We start from the raw sequence: 21,285 nt of genomic DNA, 5'->3' as shown, positions 1-21,285 counted from the left end.
CTAGAGTTTTGGGTGGATCATCAACTTTTTGAAGTCAGATCCGACCCCGACCCTATCGCTAACATATCTAGGCATGGAGTTTCATACTCTCTCAGCGATAGTGAAGCTTCCGCTAGACAAACAGCATTCACTACGGGCTGCAATCTCTTCTTTAAGAACCAGTCGCACACATTGAGACGCCTCATGCACTTCCTACGTAAGATGGTAGCAATGGAGGCAGTTCTTTTCGCGCAGTTTCATCTGCGTCCACTACAATGTGACATTCTCCGCCAATGGGACGGGGAGTCGACCTCCCTCAACAGAGTCGTCTTTCTTTCTCAGGCGGCCAAGGAATCTCTACGGTGGTGGCTTCTTCCCACCTCATGGTCAAAAAGAAGGTCCTTCCTATCCCCATCCTGGGCGATAGTTACGACAGACGCGAGTCTATCAGGGTGGGGAGCAGTTTTTCTCCACCACAGCGCTCAGGGTACGTGGACTCAGCAAGAGTCCACCCTTCAGATCAATGTTCTTGAACACAGAGCAGTGTATCTTGCCCTACAAACCTTCCAACAGCAGCTGGACAGCAAGCAAATCCGACTTCAGTCGGACAACTCCACAGCGGTGGCATACATCAACCACCAAGGAAGAACGCGCAACCGGCAAGCCTTCCAGGAAGTCCGGCAGGTTCTGATGTGGGTGGAAGACACGGCATCCACCATATCCACAGTTCACATCCCAGGCGTGGAAAACTAGGAAGCTGACTTCCTAAGTCGCCGGGGTGTGGCCGAAAGGGTATGGTCTCTTCACCCGGACGGGTTTCGGGAGATCTGGCGCCGCTGACAGAGGCCGGACGTCGATCTAATGGCGTCACGGCACAACAACAATGTGCCAGCTTCATGGCACGGTTTCACAATCATCGAGCTCTGGCGGCAGACGCCTTAGTTCAGCATTGGTCGCAGTTCCAGCTACCTTATGTGCCACCTCTGGCATTGTTGCCCAGAGTGCTGCGCTAGATCAGAACCGACTGCGGCCGCGCCATCCTCGTCGCTACAGATTGGCCGAGGATGTTGTGGTTCCCGGTTCTGTGGTGCCTCACGGTAGGCTAACCGGGGGCACTACCAGACCAATCAGACTGGCTGTCTCAAGGGCCATTTTTCCATTTGAATTCTACGGCCCTCAACCTGATGGTGTGGCATTGAGTCCTGGAACCTAGTGTCGTCAGGATTACCTCAGGACGTGGTTGCCACCATGAGACAGGCTAGCATACCAACGTCCGCCAAGATTGACCACAGGACGTGGAAGATATTCTTATCTCGGTGCTCGGCGCAGGGTGTTTCTCCCTGGCCGGTTGCATTGTCTATGTTTCCTTCCTTCCTGCAATCTAGGTTGGAAAAAGGGTTGTCGCTCAGTTCCCTTTAGGGACAAGTCTCAGCGCTATCTGTATTTTTTCAGAAACGACTTCCTCAGGTACGCACGTTCCTACGGGGAGTTTGTCGTCTCAGCACTCCGTACAAGCGGCCGTTAGAGCCCTGGGATCTGAACAAGGTTCTAATTGCTCTCCAGATGCCGCCTTTCGAGCCTTTGAAAGAGGTCTCCCTTCCCGCTTTTCTCGGGAAGTGGCCTTCTAGTAACGGTCTCGTCTCTTAGGAGAGTTTCCGAGCTAGCAACGCTCTCATACAAATCTCCCTTCCTGGTCCTTCACCAGGACAGGGTAGTTCTGCGTCCGATTCCGGAATTTCTCCCTGAGGTGGTATCCCACTTTCATATCAATCAGGATATCACCTCACCTTCTTTGTGTCCTCGTCCAGTCCATCAAGTTCAGAAGGATTTGCATCTGTTGGTTCTGGTGAGAGCACTCAGGTTCTACTTCCCGCATGGCGCTCCTGCGCCACCCGGATGCACTCTTTGTCCTTGTCGCTGGTCGGCGTAAACAGTCGCAAGCTTCTGAATCCACCCTGGCTCGGGGGATCGAGGAACCAATTCTTGAAACCTACAGTTCTACTGGGCTTCTGGTTCTCTCAAGGCTGAAGGCCCATTCTACCAGAGCCGTGGGTGCATCCTGGGCATTACGGCACCAGGCTACGGCTCAGCAGGTGTGTCAGGCACCTACCTGATTGAGTCTGCATACTTTTACCAAGCATTTTCAGGTGCATACCTACGCTTCGGCAGACGCCAGCCTAGGTAGATAAGTCCTTCAGGCGGCGATTGCCCACCTGTAGGAAAGGGCTGTTTGACGGCCCTATCACGAGGTATTGTTTTACCCACCCAGGGACTGCTTTTGGACGTCCCAATTGTCTGGGTCTCCCAATTAGGAGCGAAAAAGAAGAAGGGAATTTTGTTTACTTACCGTAAATTCCTTTTCTTCTAGCTCCAATTGGGAGACCCAGCACCCGCCCTGTTTTCTCGGGGTTTTTCTGTTTTTTTCGGGTACACATGTTGTTCATGTGGTATGGTTCAGTTCTCCGATGTTTCCTCGGATTGAATTGGTCTTTAAACCAGTTATTGGCTTTCCTCCTTCTTGCTTTGGCACTAAAACTGGTGAGCCAGTGATCCCACTGGGGGTGTATAGCCAGAAGGGGAGGGGCCTTACACTTTTAAGTGTAATACTTTGTGTGGCCTCCGGAGGCAATAGCTATACACCCAATTGTCTGGGTCTCCCAATTGGAGCTAGAAGAAAAGGAATTTACGGTAAGTAAACAAAATTCCCTTCTTTTGTGCAGGGCTGTTGCGCAGTTATTACATTCGAGTTTATGTAGGTATCTGGCAAAGCTTCTGATTTTCATTACAATTACTCTAGAAAGTAGTAAGAGTATAAGCTTCTGTTTCTTGGCAGCTCATAGTCTGCATTGCTTAATTGTGCCCTCTTTATCCATCCAGGTTTGTTCGTACGGTTCTGCCTTTTTCTCAGGAAATTCAGCGTGACAAGCAACCGAACGCCCAACCACAGTATCTGTATGGCTCCAAAGTAAGTAGGTCCTCCGTGTGTACACGATAGATGTCATATTCTTGGTTTGGAGGAGTCTACAATTTTTGTCACCACTTGCAGTATAGCTTTGTCTAAAGTGACTACACTAAAATAGATTTCACGTCTTATTCCTACTTCATAACTGTTCTGGCATTCCTAATATTTAACAGTCCAGAAATTGGCTAAACCACAGTAATCACATTATCGATTTTGAGCGATTTGGGCATCTGTGTTTTAAAGCTTTAAATAAAAAGTGAACGAAACCAAACTTGTTCTGTTTTTACAAACCTGTCTCCCTATGGCACTATTCATGTTATCTTTATAGTTTGTGAAGGCATAGACATTAGAATACTATGTCTCTCTGGAATACCCCTTTAACCCCATCATGCGGCATATTGTACTGCAGAAGTCGGGGTGGAAACATTCATTGGACTCAGTAGTCCAATTCATGCATACAATTGGTAGCCTCCTCGAACTGCTGATTGTGTAAGGTTAACCTTGTAGAAACCACCGGCAATAGCAAACACAACTGGTTAAACATATAGGGGAGACACTTTGATACCCTACAGCACACGGACACTCCACTTTCCACGAAGCGCTTGAAGCATTCTTTTGGATTATCGTGGGGACAGTTTTCTAGTCCCCTAAAAAAAAAAGTGACACTTTTAAAAACTAAAATGAAAGCTTTGTGAGGTTCCCCATACCAAACAAAAAAAAAAGTAAAAAAAAAAAAGCCAAAAACAAAAAAATAAAACCACACACTTGGTATCGTCAGGAAATGTCCAAACTTTTAAACTGTTGCATTATTTGTCCCATGTGGTAAATGCCCTAAAAACCGGTGTCAATAGGCATGGAGTATTGTCTGGGACAAGCACCAAAGTTAGTTCTACTACTTTTCGGAAAATCTTCCAGATTCTGGCATTCTGCTTCCTGCTCTCTATAAAGTTTCTAATTATTATTTAGTTGGTTTTTTTGGCAATTATTCAGACATACTGTAAAATCATTTGTCTCCAGTTTGATCTTTTTATTTACAGAAATACACTCCATAAAAACATTGAGAGAGATGGGATTACTTGTGGGTCTGTGATGTGATATTTACCTTATGGGTGCTTTACACGCTGCGACATCGCTAGTGATCTCATTAGCGATGTGACACGCCAGATCGCAGATAAGATTTGCCGAGATCGCACATAGGTCATTTTTGTAGCGCCGATCGCATGTGCGTTCTCGGTAAATCGTATGTGCGATCTGGCGTGTTACATCGCTAACGAGATCGCTAGCGATGTCGCAGCGTGTAAAGCACCTTTTAAGATTTGCTTATCCTAGGTTCAGTTGTATTCAAAATATTAATGGGGCTGACTAAGATATGACAGCAATAGTGGGTGCTTTTCTTTCCTCCTACAAAACCTTAATCCTCTGTCATTGGTTTGATGTACAGAAATGCCCTGGTCTGTAATCATTCCTAGTGTATTGCTAAAAATGTGCCTACATGTTCAATGTTTAATTCTGTCAATCAACAATTTGTAGTTCAATTTGGCTGGCGACTACAGAGTAAAGGTTCTTATGAAACATTATATACAGTATTTGTATGCTGGATTAAGCAGAGATTATTAAAAAAAAATCTTTAATCTGTTAGTTCTAAACTTAACACAAGCGCATTCACCAATGCAAGAGTGGGGAGGAATGCTTCAGATACTACATCGGGCACCAAATATTCCTCACCATACACGAGTGTTGGTTTATGGGGTAAGGCCATTTCCAATGGCAAGTAAGATGTATACCTTTCATTGCACATGACTTAACGGTATTTATAACCAGTTACAAGAAAGTGTCATGTACTGTGGCTGCTTTGTAGCAATTTATTTTCTTTATCTAAACATTTACCATATTGATGTTTCTCCTATTATTTTTTTTTTTTTTTTTCTTCAAATTTCTTGTTACTTTTGATTATTTCTAATCTCTAGCATGTTGGATTCGCATAATATTTAATCAATGTAAACCGTATCGTCCTTAACAGTGATACTCTGTCACCATTGTTATCTAGGGAAACACGCAGTAAATAAAAAAGAAATACGTACAAATTTAAAGGATGATAAATCAAAGAGGAAAAACCACTGTCCAACATCAGATTCTTGTCTTTAACAAGCAAAAATCACATAAATGCAAGATCACAACTTCACATCCAAGCTAAATTAAAATCCTAAGCAAATGCGTTTGTCAACTGACCTTAGTCATTTTATGGATATTTTCATAGATATACAATGATCAAGGTCGTTTGACCGAAACGCGCTCGCTTAGGATCTTAATTTGCCTTGGATGTGAAGATGCGACTTCTTTGAATTTTGCTTAATAAAGACAAGGGTTTTTTAACAGAAGAATCTGATGCTGTTCAATCTTTTTTTTTTTTTTTTCCCTCCTCCTGCTTTTTTTTTGCCTCTCATTGAGGGTGCACTGACTTACACTTTGTCCAAAAATAAATCAGAGTTGCAAGAGTCAGACAGAAAAATATATGTTCCAGTTGGTAACTTTTTTAATAGTGTCAGCTGGGTGATGAAGAGCGGAAATTTTCACTTTTAGGGTACACTCACACGAGCGTGCAAAACGGACGAGTGCAATGCGAGAAAATCTCTCATTGCACTCGGACCAATGTTAGTCAGTGATGAAGAGCAGCTGGTCAGCTTTTTTTCTAATCCAGATTCTGGATGCGAGAAAAGTCGCAACATGCTGCGATTTTGATCCAGAATACATTCGAGACTCGCCAATACAAGTCAATGGGTGTGAGGAAAAAACGGATTGCACACGAATGACAAGTGAGAAAAAAATTGTCCTACTCTCCCAAACGAGAATGGAACTGTTTTTTCATAAGTTCGTGTGAGTCCAGCCTTAAAATCGTTTTCTCACCTAAAACATTACCTGTCCATTAGATGCTATGAAGTTACAACTTCTTGGATCCCATGTATATACAGAGTGGAGGACGCCCACCACAAGTCACAACTAGGAGTTTGAATGGAGCTGCAGTCGAGCATGGGTCCTGTTGGACCTCATTGGAATAGACAAGTTAAGCACTTGACTGAATTAAAGCACTTGCATTAATTCCTCTTTATTTTCAAGATATCTATTTGCTGTCCGTGAATTGACCACTCTTCAGATTCCCAGACTGCAGTCCTATACATATCTATCCCTAATCATACATGAGAAATAGATACAACTGTGTCTGGTCTAGGCAATTCTCTGTAAGCTAAATGGCTCAATTGTAGCAAAATAACCTTGAAACCAGCAGTTGCTGTTGGTTAGCCTGGATGAAATAGTTTTTTTAGAAGGGGTCTGGCTTGGCTATGAAAATAAGACAGCCAGCCCCCTTCATTACATTACTGAAACAAGGACAAGTAAGCTCCTTGCCTAAAATCAGGACATTGATGCATATTTCACACTTAGTATTACTAAATTCTATTAATTTTCATTTTCAAAAAAATCTAAGCAACTTTGCGTTGCCTTAAAGGGGTTTTCCCACGAACAAAGTACATGTTAATCAATATATTTTGGAATAAAAATAAGTTCCGCCATTGGCTGTGGTAAAAATAATGTTCCTGTGGTGGGGAAATAAGCTTAGAAATGCGCCTGCTATGTACGGTGTAATTGCCGTGTCTAACCGTGTAGGAACATGATGTGAACAGACAACATCTCTTGTTCCGGAATGGTAGGAAAAGGGAGTATACAGATATCACAGCTGCTACTTTTTGTGAGGTAAAACATTTCTCTGCCGAAAGGCAATGTTTTACCTCACAGAAAGCAGCAGCTACGATCCTATGCTGTCTTATTCATATACTCTTTTACTTCTGCCCCGCCTCAGGAGCTGTGGTATAATCAGACAGTGTCTCTGTACAGTCAGACACAGCCATTACACAGTACACAGCAGGGACACCTATCTAAAATTATCTCAGCACAGGAACATTTTTTTAACATATCCAATTGTGGATTTTATTTTTATTCCAAGATTTATTGATTAAAATGTACTTTGTTCATGGCACAGCTCCTTTTAAACCTTATGTACTAATAAATAGAAAGCCCTTTAAACTATTAAGAAGTCTAAAATGTTTAACAACCTTTTACAGATGTAATGATGCTCTTGATGATGAAGCCATCTTTATTGGACTAATTGGCTGGCTTATACTTTCTGCAGTATCGGGATGTTGGCCCCAATATTCCAGGATGTATGATCTCCAATTTTTGATCTCACTGACGTCCTTATTGTAGTATGATTATATATATCTATATATATATATATACATAATCTCTCGCTCTACATATATATATATATATATCCACATATATATATATATATATATATATATATATATATATATATATATCAGTGTAAAGTTCACAGTAAAAAAAATACCGAAGATGTGTCAGAACGTCATCTGTTGCTTCTGCTCATATGTATACCAGCATGCACTTAATCCATTGTATTGATCATGGTGGCACAAAGAGATCAGTTCACCTCAGTCGGTTGTATAGCTACTTCCTCATGGTCATTATGAGTAAGGCTGTTGGTTTCCTCAACAGTTAATGGATCTTTGGTCGTAGGGGCCACATGGCTCCCATCTGTGCTTGCCTCTTCTCTCTTTTCCTCTTTCACAGGTAGCAGGCTTGGCTTTTCATCATTCTCGTCTGGCTTCTCATCTTTTGCCCATGCTTGCCTCTTGTCCATGTCATTGCTTTCTACATTCTGTGCTCTTGCACGTTCTTGACGTTTACGCCACCATATATGCAGGCACCCATAGAGAAGGATGCAGGCTATTATAAGGAGTATGATGCTGCTAGTGAGCCAGATGCCTAAAGCGAGATCCTTTTTCTTACTGTTGACTGATGACGGATCTTGTGCTAAAGTATGGAAGATCTTACATTGGTCACTGGAGGGGTTGGCCGACTGACAGGTTACACACAGAATATAAGTTGTCAGAGGGGTGAGGTTTTCCACAACATACAATGTCCGGCTGCCGGGAATCCTCTCTTGCATTTGAAAGTGTTCTCGGGAGTATCCGGACATCATTGTGTTCCAGTTAGACTGGTACATGATACTGTAGAAGCTGTCCACACAGCTGGGAATTGTTGGCCAGATCACCATGGCTGTATTGGCAGTGACATTCTGGACAGAGATCACCATCGTAATGTCCTAGGTTCCTTCAGATGAGCACAATAATGAGATGCCAGCCAAAATCTAAAAAAAAAAAATAGTAATTAAATTGTAAATATTTATCTGGTATTAAACCATCTGCTTCAAAATAATACTTAGATGTCTAAGGCTATGTTCACACAGTGTGTTTTTACTGCATTCCTTTTGCTGCGCTTTTAATGCAAATTTAGGCTATGTGCCCACGATGCTTTTTTTGTGCTTCTTTTCTGCACACAAAAAAGCATGGTTTGTCAGGAAAAAAAACAGCTGAAAAAAAGTTCATTTTTTTATTGCGTTTGCATGTTTTTTCCTGCTTCATTTTGTGCCATTTATTTATTTATTTATTTATTTTATTTATTTATTTGTTTGTTTTCAAGTCCTGGTGATCACGGGGGTTTAAGGCCCCGTCACACTAAGCAACATCGCTAGCAACATCGCTGCTAACGAACAACTTTTGTGACGTTGCTAGCGATGTTGCTGTGTGTGACATCCAGCAACAACCTGGCCCCTGCTGTGAGGTCGTTGGTTGTTGCTGAATGTCCTGGGCCATTTTTTAGTTTTTGCTGTCCCGCTGTGAAGCACACATCGCTGTGTGTGACAGCGAGACAGCAACAACTAAATGTGCAGGCAGCAGGAGCCGGCTTCTGCGGAGGCTGGTAACCAATGTAAACATCGGGTAACCAAGAAGCCCTGTCCTTGGTTACCCGATATTTACCTTCGTTACCAGCGTCCGCTGCTCTCACTGTCAGTGCCGGCTCCTGCTCTGTGCACATGTAGCTGCAGCACACATCGGGTTAATTAACCCGATGTGTGCTGTAACTAGGAGAGCAAGGAGCCAGCACTAAGCATTGTGCGCTGCTCCCTGCTCTGTGCACATTTAGCTGCAGCACACATCGGGTAATTAACCCCATGTGTGCTGTAACTAGGAGAGCAGGGAGCCAGCGCTAAGCAGTGTGCGCTGCTCCCTGCTCTGTGCACATGTAGCTACAGCACACATCGGGAAATTAACCCGATGTGTGCTGTAGCTAGGAGAGCAGGGAGCCAGCGCTAAGCATTGTGCGCTGCTCCCTGCTCTGTGCACATGTAACTGCAGCACACATCCTGTAATTAACCCAATGTGTGCTGTAACTAGGAGAGCAGGGAGCCAGCGCTCAGTGTTCGCTGCTCCCTGCTCTCTGCACGTGTAGCTCCGTGCGGTGGTAACCAAGGTAAATATCGGGTTGGTTACCCGATATTTACCTTAGTTACCAAGCGCAGCATCTTCCACGCCGCGCTGGGGGCTTGTCACTGGTTGCTGGTGAGCTCACCAGCAACTTGTGTAGCGACGCTCCAGCGATCCCTGCCAGGTCAGGTTGCTGGTGGGATCGCTGGAGCGTCGCAGTGTGACACCTCACCAGCAACCTCCTAGCAACTTACCAGCGATCCCTATCGTTGTTGGGATCGCTGGTAAGTTGCTTAGTGTGACTGGACCTTTAGGTCTTATACCCCCGCAATCGCCACCGGGTCTCCTGCTGATGCTACAGCCGGGACCTGACTTACTGCCCGGATCGGCGCCTGTGCCACTTCTGGCAGTTTAATTCCCTGAATGTTGCAATCAGTGCCATCGCAACATTCAGAAGGCAGGGAGAGGAATCGCTTGCCTCTCCCTGGTAATCAGGATCCCTGTAATGCCATTCACTGGGACCCGATTGCTGCCGTAGTAAGCTTGGGTCATCACTATGACGACTCTGGGTTACTGAATTACGGAGAGCCTCAAGAGCCTCACATACCACGCTGTATGCACGGTGAGTGAAGCAAAGTGCTGCGCTATAATCCCCTGTAGTGATAAAGCTCTGCAGGGAAGTATAGAAAAGCAGAAAAAGAACGCTGAAACAATTCACATTCTGCTGCTTTATTCAGCAACAAAATCTGCAAGGAAAAAAGCAGCGTGTGCACAGCAAGTCAGGATTCCCATAGACTGTGCTGGGATAATTTTTTTTTTTTTTTTTTTTTTAAATAAGCAATGAAAAAAAACCCGCAAAAAACGCCACGTGGGCACATAGCCTAATAGCTGCTTTTTATATTACCAGCAGAAGCTATGAGATTTCCTAAATCTCGTGCATACACTTTTTTTTTTTTTTTCGATCGAATTGGAAAACTTCTATTTTTTATTTTTTTTTTTTAAGTCTGCAGCATATCAATACTTTTAGCGTTTTTACAGTGTTTTTTTTCACCCATGGAAATGAGTAAGTACAATACCGCTATCTTTGGCAGCGTTTTTGGTGAATAAAAGGTACAGCAAGATGTAAAATCTGTTTATTTGTGCTCAAGTATAAACCATAACGTCTTGATCTCCTCGCATGAGCATTGATGTTCCACGTGTAAGTATTTTTATTGTAAAATAATTTGCACTTAAAAGCCAAACTTTTGGGATCCTGAAAAACACAGCAAAAAATTGCCGCAAAGCCTGCATTTTGATTGCAACCTTTTTTTTTTTTTTTTTTTTCCTTTTAATACTACCAAGAGGTCAGGTTTTGGCTAGAGAAAAAAAATCACAAAAAAACAACCTGTGAACATAGCCTGAAACGATGTGCAGCCAAGTTTTGAGGCTTTCAAAAACGACAAGTTTTCAAGTGAATAGGAAAGGATTCTTTACAGTTAGTCAGACTGTGAAATGCCCTACTACAAGAGGTCGTAATGGTTGACATTATAACAGCCTTTAAAAAATGAAGGATGATTTCCTCAGTACACACTATATTCTCGGTTAGAGATGATTTAGTGACAAAATGTAGAACTGGTGGTGGAAGGTTCAACTAGATGGACCTAGGTCTTTTTTTCAAACTATGTAAGTATGTAACAAACATAGTTGTTTGAATGCTAATGGATTTTCAAAATATTAAAAATTAGTAACACTTTCTGCGGTTGAGTGTTTAGAACAGAAGTATATTAAAAATGACATAACACACAATTGTTTTATTACACTGCTGTTACTCTGCACAGATATAAACTGTAACCAGGCTCTGTACATTCCCTTTATAGCTGGATCCTAGCTGCACTGATATGTAGGTTTTTAACCCAGATAGAGACATTTGAGTTGGGGTTCCGGTATATTGAGATATGCCTTGTCGCTGGTTTCCAGACTCGCATGCATTGGCCAACACATTAACTAAATATCTTTTTTTTTTTTCTTTCTTCAAATAATCCCTTAGCAGTAATGCAATGCCAGAGTTCCCTTATTCATTGTTAGCATTTTAGAGTGCAGCTGTTTGTGTTTTGTAGATATAAACTTGACTCTAAGTTCCCACAAACCCCAGTTAAGAGCTCACTCAATGTCAGTTTTTCCGCTTAGGAGTGCTATGGGAGTTTTTTTGCGGATCGCATTTATAACAGTGATTGTTTACGGGGCTGTTCGCTTATCTTTGATTTTTTTTCACAGACTGAGCGATCCATGCAAAATTCTGGAGATCTGTACAATATTGATTAGTGATGGATCAAACTCTGTGATATAAGTCTATGGGTCTGTGAAAAAATTGTCCAGCACTCAATGTCGTCCGTCTGCTATCTGTGTTTTACAGACTTTTAGATGTTTGGGTTTTTTTTTATTTTCATATATGAGAAAAACTGATGAAAATGGGATCAAGTGAAACTCTGATGTAACTAGTGACAATCACTGATGATGGAAAAAATGCACACTGAATGAGTAATTATGGTTAATTAAATCTAAACATGCCATTCTTGACCTCTCACTGCCGGACATGTTCCTGGATATATGAAATTTACCTGACCGACTTTAATTGCGCATCTATAATTTGAAAACTGCAAAATTAAATAAGTTCTCTCATCATTAAGAAAATAATTAAGGATTATGTAATACTTTTTACTCTGAAAACAGTCATCAGTATCCAATCACCAGAAGTACACCCCTTTGACAAGAGCCAGATTTTCAGTTCCCATGTATATTGTATATACTGGCTATCTTCTTTGATGAGTCCCATAAATGACCACTTTATAATGCAATCTTTGGTGGCTGTCCGGAGAGATTTTACAGTATGTTACTTGACATTTTAGAATTAGTCTCTGATTTCTTTTATTATTAATATCAATGCAGGATACGCAAGCAATGGGTATTATTAGAAAGCTTTTCCTTTTGTGTTTCTGTTGTGCTAATGTCCTTTCACACATCACTTTACAGTATTCTTTGACCTGAAATTCAGCTGTAAATGGTTATCTTGCGATTGACGAGCTGCCTCTTATTTCAGCATTGTATAAATAGATCCATTATACCTAATACACTACTTGAGATTCATTAATCTACACTAAGTATTCTCTCTAGAGCCCACATGCTGATGGCAGAGACAAAGTTCTGTTCCGACAGCTGCAATAAAGGATGAGCCGTGGGGCTTTATGGCAGCGTTACTTACAGATTTAGCTCTATATTATTATTTTTGTTGTTATTATTATATTATCATTTATTCAATGGTACATGTGAAAAGGAGTATATAAAATAAAACCAGTACAATAATAATTAACAATTCAGGGCACAGGAGGAGAGAGGGCCCTGCCTGGAGGACTCCTGCTATAGGGGACAATGTGCAGAATAACCATTGGGAACATGAGGCTTTGGTGGTATTCAGATCTCAAAACCTGATATTGGTTTATTACATCTACTGTTCTGGAGGATGTATGCTATTAATACACCCAGACATTGTTATTATCATCTGCTCATACGATTTACAGAGGAGACTCGTTATTACTGCATTAGGAGACCTATTTTTTCCATCCACGTGATGTCTCCAATACAAGAGTCTAAATGATCTGTGCTCTCCGCACACAATGAGGTCATTTCATCAGTAGGGTAAACTCATTATGCACAATAGACAGGTCTTAATTTCTTAAATAAGAGCTCCGCATATTAAATCCAATGAGTGACTCCTATATATGAGCAAAAAAAAATTACCATTGGGAACATATCCCTTTTTCTGAGATACAGAATCGTTCTTTAATTGTGGTGGTCCAAGTTATAAAGTAATTGCCTACCTGGAACGCGCTGGCAGAAGTGTACTTGTCTTGTGCAGGATGAATGTGATCTCACTGCTCGCGGTGATAAATTTGATGTGACTTGCACCTGTGGCTGATCAGTTCCCGCATTCCTCAGTCTGCCAGCTCCCTGTGCCCGTCACTTGTGTTCCCGTCCTCCAGGGACACTGGTGAAACGATTCCTTTGTCTCTGCTGCATGAATTCACATGTGAGCGCATATTCCCCGAGTGCTCTGTTGCCTTGGTTTTTAAAAGACATAAAAAGATTATTTCTTTTTTTTCCTTTCAACCCTCCCCCCTCTTCAGCTCGTCTCTCACTCGCCTTATGTCCTCTCTTCTCCTTTAGGGAGAGCGCAGAACTCTAGAACTGCCCCCTTCTCTTTGAGATCATCACCACTGGATCTAGCTGTCATTAGGATAGGACAGATTTTCTTTTCAAGGCAATCAACTACTCCAGGCTCTGCCAACTGATTATGAGCCGCATATAACTTTATACATTTCCTGAAATCCTTTATTGCTATTGGCCTATTTATATTCCTCAGACGCTCATGGATCACTTCTATCTCTTTTCTATGGTATTCAACCGTTCAATATTTAGGAAGAGGGGATATTAAATTATGAGACTGATGTGTGCTGTGCACAGCACTGCAGAACATGGTGGTGACTGGCCGACGTGTACTGATCTGTCCACCCACAGGGATGATTCTCTACTTTCATTATTTATATTCCTCAGATGCACATGGATGATTTCTATCTCTTTTCTATGGCATCCAAGTGTGCAACAGTTAGGAAGCTGGGGATATTAAATTATGAGACTGATGTGGGCTGTGCACAGCACTGCAGAACATGGTGGTGACTGGTTGACGTTACCTAGCTGTCCAGCCACAGAGCATATTCTCTACTTTCCTGTTTTCTTATTATGTTAAACATAAATTTAAACATTTATTTTAAAAATGAATTTAACGATCTTGCGCTAAAGGGAAAAAAAATCCTCCTAAATCCTTATGGTCCTCCCAAATCACACTACCATGACCATTGAGGCCAGTGGTTAGCTGCAGTGGTGCTACAGTACACGCGACCAAAGACTGGCTCAGGAGTATTGGATGGCAGGGCACAGGCATCGAGTACATTTCAGAGAAGTTGGAATAGAATATATATTATTTCATGCAGTTATCCAGAATTGGCATTTATTGAGGAATTTTGTTAACCCCTTAACGACCGCCAATACGCCTTTTAATGGCGGTAATTAAGGGTGGTACTTCTGATCCGCCGCTTTTTAACGGTGGTCGGAAAAAAGGGTATAGCGCCCCCCAGAGTCAGAAAATCTCCGGGATTTCAGCTCAGACCCTGGAGATCATGATCAGGGTCGGTTTTTCTGATCCCCATTCATGTGATCGCCGTTCAAACAGTGTAACAACGACGACGTTTAAGTTAATGTCGCGCCGGTAAAAAAATGATTCTTCTTCCATCTGGCATGATCAAACATGTGAGATGGGAGATGAAAGTCCTCCCCGATCCCCGGTGTGGCCAAAATCTCTGCACCCCTCCGGTCTCCGTCCCCCTTCCCATGATCTAAAATGGCCGCCGCCGCATTGATCTTTCTCTTTTGATTTCTGTGCCATCTGACATGTCAGATGGCACAGAAAGGTCCTCCCAGGTCACCCCCTGTCAGGCTGTCACCCCGGTCTCCGCCGTTCACTCTCGTTACCTCCTGCAGCTTCGGTCCCCCGCGCCCCTCCTTCTCCTTGTCTTCAGAGAAATGCTGGCCGCATGCGCAGAGCGCCTGTCAGCCGGCTCTCTGCAGGTTCACACTGCTGTACTGTGGACCCGGGAAGCATGCTGGGGAGTGTGAGTGCAGTATCGCTGCACTCACACTCCTCACATAGAGTGCCTGCACTTCCAGAAAATGGTGGATATGTTCCCTGAGCGTTTCCCTATATCCTGGAATATAGAGTCGTCGTGGGACCTCCAAAATGGATTACGGCGGACCAGATTTTTTTCTTCTTCTTTCAATAAATTGGTGAAAGAGGGAATGTGTTGGAGTGTTTTTTTTTTTTTTCCAAATAAAAATTATTTTTTTTTTTTTTTTTTATTGACTGGGTTTTGATGTCGGGTATCTGATAGACGCCGTGACATCACTAACCGCAGTGCTTTATGCCAGGTGACATTACACATCTGGTATCAACCCCATATATTACCCCGTTTGCCACCGCACCAGGGCAACGGGATGAGCTGGAGTGAAGCGCCAGGATTAGCACATCTAATGGATGCGCTACTTCTGGGGCGGCTGCGGCCTACTATTTGTAGGCTGGGAAGGGCCAATAACTATGGACCTTCCCACCCTGAGAATACCAGACCACAGCTGTCCGCTTTACCTTAGCTGGTGATCCAATTTGAGGGGAACCCCATGTTTTTTTTTTTTATTTATTAAATCAGCAGCCAAGGTGAAGCTGCGAGCTGTGGTTTGCAGGCTGCAGCCGTCTGCTTTACCCGAGCTAGGTATCAAAAATGGGGGGACCCCACGTTTTTTTGTCTAAATATAAGTCTAGGCACTAGTGTTGAGCGGACCCGAACTGTAAAAGTCCGGATCCGCGCGGTTTCAGCGTCCGATCCGGGTCCAACTTGGACCCGGGAATCCGGCTGCACGATCCGGGTCTCTTTCTCTCTTCTCTTCTCTTTCTCTCTTCTCTTCTTTCTCTCTTCTCTTCTTTCTCTCTTCTCTTCTTTCTCTCTTCTCTTCTTTCTCTCTTCTCTTCTTTCTCTCTTCTCTTCTTTCTCTCTTCTCTTCTTTCTCTCTTCTCTTCTTTCTCTCTTCTCTTCTTTCTCTCTTCTCTCTCTTTCTCTCTTTCTCTTTCTTTCTCTCTTTCTCTCTCTTTCTCTCTCTTTCTCTCTTCCCGGATCCGCTCCCCATTGACTTACATTGGGCCGAATTCCGGATCGGATCCGGACTTCTGTGACAACCCGCGACGGATCCGCCTGACCGATTATTAGCAATCCGCTCAACTCTACTAGACACCCTTTAGTGACACATGAAAGTCACTAAAGGGTGCTAGCTTAGAATATGTAGGGGGGTGGGCCTATATATATGTTTGACATCTGTCTGTCCATCCAGCCGACCTAAAAGGCTGCGTGCCCGCAGTTAGGGTTTCAATCGTTCTGGACGCTGAGTTTTCACTGCGTCCATAAAGCTGCATTAAAACCCTTGAGGGGTCTAGTTTCCAAATTGGGGTCACTTGTGGGAGGGTTTCTGCTGTATAGGTACCCTGGGGGCCCTGAAAATTTAACATGGTGCTCGCAATCTATTTCAGCTTTACCAAAATTCAAATGGTGCTCCGTCCATTCCAAGCCCTCCTGTTTGTCCAAACAGAGGCTTTTGTTCACATGTGGGGTATCCCTGCGCTCATAAGAAATTGAATAACAAACTGTGGGGTCCACTTTTTGATGTTTCCTCTTTAAAAAAGGATAAATGTGATGCTAAAGCAAGATTTTTGTGAAAAAAATGAAAATTTTCGGTATGACGACCTAAGGTTATCTTAATCTGTGAAGTACCTGTGGGTTTAAAATGCTCACTATACCACTGGATAAAATCCCTGAGGGGTCTAGTTTCCAGAATGGGGTCACTTGTGGGGGGGAGCTCCACTGTTTAGGCACCTCAGGATTTCTCCAAACGCGACATGGCGCCCACTAATGATTCTAGCCAATTTTGCAGTCTAATGGCGCTCCTTCCCATCTGAGCCCTGCCGTGCACCCAAACATTTGATTTCCAGCACATATGAGGTACTGGCATACTCAGGAGAAATTGCACAATACATTTTTGCTGAATTTTTTCCTGATACCCTTGTAAAAAAAAAAAAAAAAGCTGAAGTAACAATTTTGTGGTAAAAATGTATATTTTTTTTTTATTTTCACAGCTCAACGTTATAAAATTCTGTGAAGCCATTGGGGGTTCAAAGTTCTCACCAAATACCTAGATAAATTCCTTGAGGGGTCTAGTTTCCAAAATGTGGTCACTTGTGGAAGGTTTTTGCTGTTTAGGTACCACAGGGGCCCTACAAATTCAACATGGTTCCCGCAACCTTTTTTGCCAAATTTGCTCTCCAAAATTCAAATATTGCTCCTTCTGTTCTGAGCGCTCCCATTTGTCCAAACAGAGGTTTCTGACCACATGTGGAGTATCGGCACGCTCACAAGAAATTGGGTAACAAATTTTGAGTTCCATTTTGTTGTTACTTCTTCAAAAAGTGTATAAATTGGTAAAATATATATATATATATTTATATTTTTTATATATATATATATATATATATATAGATATAGATATATATATATAGATATATATCTATATATATATATATATATATATATATATATATATATATATATATATATATATATATATATATATATATATATATATATATATATATATATATATATATATATATATATATATATATATATTTTTTTTTTTTCATTCCACATTGCTTTTGTTCTGGTGAGGCAAATGAAGGGTTAATAAACTTCCTGAATGTGGTTTTGAGTACTTTGAGGGGTTCAGATTTTAGAATGGTGTCACTTTTGGGTATTTTCTGTCACCTAGGCCTCTCAAAGTCACTTCAAATGTGATGTGGTCCCTAAAAAAATGTTTTTGTAAATTTTGTTGAAAAAGTGGGAAATTGCTGATGAACTTCCTAACCCCAAAAAAATTTGTTTCAGAAATTGCGCTAATGTAAAGTAGAGATGTGGGAAATGTTATTTATTAACTATTTTGTATGACATAACTCTCTCGTTTAAGGGCATAAAAATTAAAAGTTTGAAAATTGCAAAGTTTTCATCAAATTTCTGATTTTTTTCACAAATAAAAGCAAAAAATATTGTTCTAAATTTATAACTATCATGAAGTACAATATGTCACGAAAAAACTATTTCAGAATCACCGGGATCCGTTGAAACATTCCAGAGTTATAACCTCATAAAGGGACGCTGGTCAGAATTGCAAAAAATGGCCTGGGCATGAAGTACAAAACTGGCTTCGTCCTTAAGGGGTTAATATTTAATACTTAATATTTGATATCCTCAGATTTTCTTTATTAAAGGAACTTATCATATTTTTACGTAAGAAAGTAGCTGTATATGCACTGCCATTTGTCGCTGAATAAATATTCCTTTTTTGTAGACATTTAATGTGCCAGTCATGAGAAATCGAGTTTTTAAAGCAGTATGCAAATCAGGTTAAAAGTGCAACGGGGGCGTGTCAGTGCAACAGGGGCGTGTCAGTGCACTTCGATTTGTTTTTTAAGCTGGTGTCACACTAAACGACAGCGACAACGACGTCGCTGTTACGTCACCATTTTCGGTGACGTAACAGCGACCTTGTAAGTCGCTGTTATGATCGCTGCTTAGCTGTCAAACACAGCAGAAGCAGCGATCATAACGTCGCTGTGCTACATGTTCAGAGAGCAGGGAGCCGCGCTTAGCGCTGGCTCCTTGCTCTCCTGCAGCACACATCGGGTTAATTAACCCGATGTGTGCTGCAGCTACATGTCACAGTGCAGAGAGCAGGGAGCCGCGCGCACTGCTTAGCGCTGGCTCCTTGCTCTCCTTGCTACAGTATGCATCGGGTTAATTACCCGATGCATACTGCAGCCACATGTCACAGTGCAGGAGCCGGCGCTGGCAGCAAGAGCGGAGGCTGGTAACCAGCGTAAACATCGGGTAACTAGGGAAAGGTCTTCCCTTGGTTACCCGATGTTTACGCTGGTTACAGCTTACCGCAGCTGCCAGTGCCGGCTCCTGATCGCTTCATTTCGTCGCTCTCTCGCTGTCACACACAGCGATGTGTGTGTCACAGCGGGAGAGTGACGACCAAAAAATGAAGCTGGACATTCAGCAACGACCGGCGACCTCACAGCAGGGGCCAGGTCGTTGCTGGATGTCACACACAGCGACAGCGACGGGACGTCGCTGCAACGTCACAGAAAATGGTGACGTAGCAGCGACGTCGTTGTCGTCGTCGTTATGTGTGACACCAGCTTTACTGACTGACATCCATCAATTCAATTTCTTATCTTTAAATTAATGAGCTGGGTTATTTTTGGATACGTGCCAATGCAGTTGATGGATACAGGGAGGAGAGAGAAGTGAAAGGAAGAAAAAAAGCTTTTTAAAAAGGTTCTAATATTGACGACCTATCCTTGGCGTCCGTATCAGATGGGTGGGAGTCCAATATCCAGCACCACTCATGATCAGCGGTTATTAGCTCCAATACTGGCGGGATGTAGACATTGAAGCTGAACAGCACTGTTCCGTTGAATGTGTAGCAGCCGCTGCCAAGATCTGCAAAGTCTCTTTTCAATAACGCGCTTTGTAGTGAAATATTGTGCAAAGTTTTTCATATATTTTCACACTTTTTAAGGTTGTGGAATTGAATCTTAGCCTGTAAGTAGGACACTACCTAATACTTTATTACTGTGGTGTACAGAGATGACAAATGTAGGTCCTGCCTGTAAAAAACATTGCTATAGATGAGATTGTTCTAATTACTGTGAAGGTAATACTTTTATATAGCATATTCTACAGCACTTTACAGTTGAGGGGACATGTACAGTCAATACAGTCCAAAGTAACACACAGTTCAATAGTTAAAGGAGGAGTGAGGGCCCTGCTCACAAGCCACAATCTATAAAAATAAAATACTCCTCCTCCACCTGTGTCAGCACCTACCTAGTCCTCCTCTCCTATTGATAGGGCTTATTAGATCTACTGGCCCAGTGACCTCATTTACGTAGATGCTTTATAATTGCTGATTACACAACTCCATTTCTACCTTTTTTAGTTTTTTATATATATATGTTTGTACTAAAGTGCTCATAATGTAATACACATATGGCATAAAGCACACTTCTGGCTTGGCCATGCAAGTAACCTGAAACTTGAATCCAAAAAGTTGATAACATTTTAGAACTTGGTATAAAAATAAAATTTTATTGAATTATAGTTTAAAAACACCTGTATCCATGTTCTGCGGTCATAAGCAGCGATTACACATTTTGGGTGTGACCATCCTTAATGTTAAGGGTGAACTTACCCGAAACGCATGTGATCTTCTCATTATCGTGGCGGATGGCTACATGTGCTGGAATTGTATTAACTTTTGGGGTGATTACCACTACTCCATGGTACAAGAGTTTCATTGGATCTAATACTGGCATCTATTACTCCAGACCATCCAGTATGTAAGCTGTTAAACTGGTTGGCTGTACATCCCCTGCTTTGTTTGTTTATTTATCCTGGGACTTACACCGTGTGCAGAATTATTAGGCAAGTTTGTATTTTAGAGGATTTTTTTCATTATTGAGCAACAACTATGTTCTCAATCAACCCAAAAGACTCAAACATCAAAGCTTAATATTTTTGGACGTTGAGTTGTTTTTTTTTTAGATTTCGCTATCTTAGGAGGATATCTGTTTTGTGCAGGTGACTATTACTTTGCAGAATTAGTAGGCAACTTTACAAAAAACAAATATATTTCCATCTCACTTGTTTATTTTCACCTGGTAAACCAATATAACTGCGCAAAATTTAGAAATAAACATTTGACATGCAAAAACAAAATCCCCAAAAAATTAGTGACCAATATAGCCACCTTTCTTTATGGTGACACTCAGCAGCCCACCATCCATAGATTCTGTCAGTTGCTTGATCTGTTTACGATCAACATTGCGTGCAGCAGCCACCACAGCCTCCCAGACGATGTTCTGAGAGGTGTACTGTTTTCCCTCCCTGTAGATCTCACATTTTATGATGGACCACAGGTTCTCTATGGGGTTCAGATCTGGTGAACAAGGGGGCCATGTCATTATTTTTTCATCTTTTAGATCTTTACTGGCCAGCCACGCTGTGGAGTAGTTGGATGCATGTGATGGAGCATTGTCCTGCATGAAAATCATATTTTTCTTGAAGGATACTGACTTCCTGTACCACTGCTTGAAGAAGTTGTCTTCCAGAAACTGGCAGTAGGTCTGAGAGTTGAGCTTCACTCCATCCTCAACCAAAAAAAGATCCCACAAGTTCATCTTTGATACCAGCCCATACCAGTACCCCACTTCCACTTTGCTAGCGTCTGAGTCGGAGTGGAGCTCTCTGCCCT

The 21,285-nt window shown here is 42.1% G+C and overlaps 2 protein-coding genes across 3 annotated transcripts in view; one reads left to right on the top strand and one right to left on the bottom strand.

The window, feature by feature from the left end:
• The window catches only part of LOC142291801 (cytoplasmic FMR1-interacting protein 1), a 186,337-nt gene that overhangs the window by 108,502 nt on the left and 56,550 nt on the right, over window positions 1-21,285 (top strand). For both annotated transcript variants that reach the window (XM_075336624.1, XM_075336623.1), the window contains exon 23: window positions 2,857-2,944. In XM_075336624.1, the coding sequence (XP_075192739.1) occupies window positions 2,857-2,944 (88 nt within the window). The remainder of the gene's footprint in view (window positions 1-2,856; window positions 2,945-21,285) is intronic.
• FNDC9 (fibronectin type III domain containing 9) lies at window positions 3,947-13,504 on the bottom strand. Its single transcript, XM_075334315.1, has 2 exons — window positions 13,137-13,504; window positions 3,947-8,165 (listed from the first exon to the last, which is right to left on the bottom strand). Exon 2 carries the CDS (start codon window positions 8,109-8,111, stop codon window positions 7,437-7,439), a length of 675 nt encoding a protein of 224 aa, XP_075190430.1. The 5' UTR covers window positions 8,112-8,165; window positions 13,137-13,504; the 3' UTR covers window positions 3,947-7,436.

This window comes from Anomaloglossus baeobatrachus, chromosome 2 (assembly GCF_048569485.1).
Source record: "Anomaloglossus baeobatrachus isolate aAnoBae1 chromosome 2, aAnoBae1.hap1, whole genome shotgun sequence".
Classification (NCBI taxonomy): Eukaryota; Metazoa; Chordata; class Amphibia; order Anura; family Aromobatidae; genus Anomaloglossus; species Anomaloglossus baeobatrachus.
This window is presented reverse-complemented; position numbering and strand designations above follow the sequence as displayed.

Bases quoted from the DNA above. Each gene is read 5' to 3' on its own strand.
- FNDC9 (XM_075334315.1), bottom strand. From the start codon at position 8,111: ATGGTGATCTCTGTCCAGAATGTCACTGCCAATACAGCCATGGTGATC.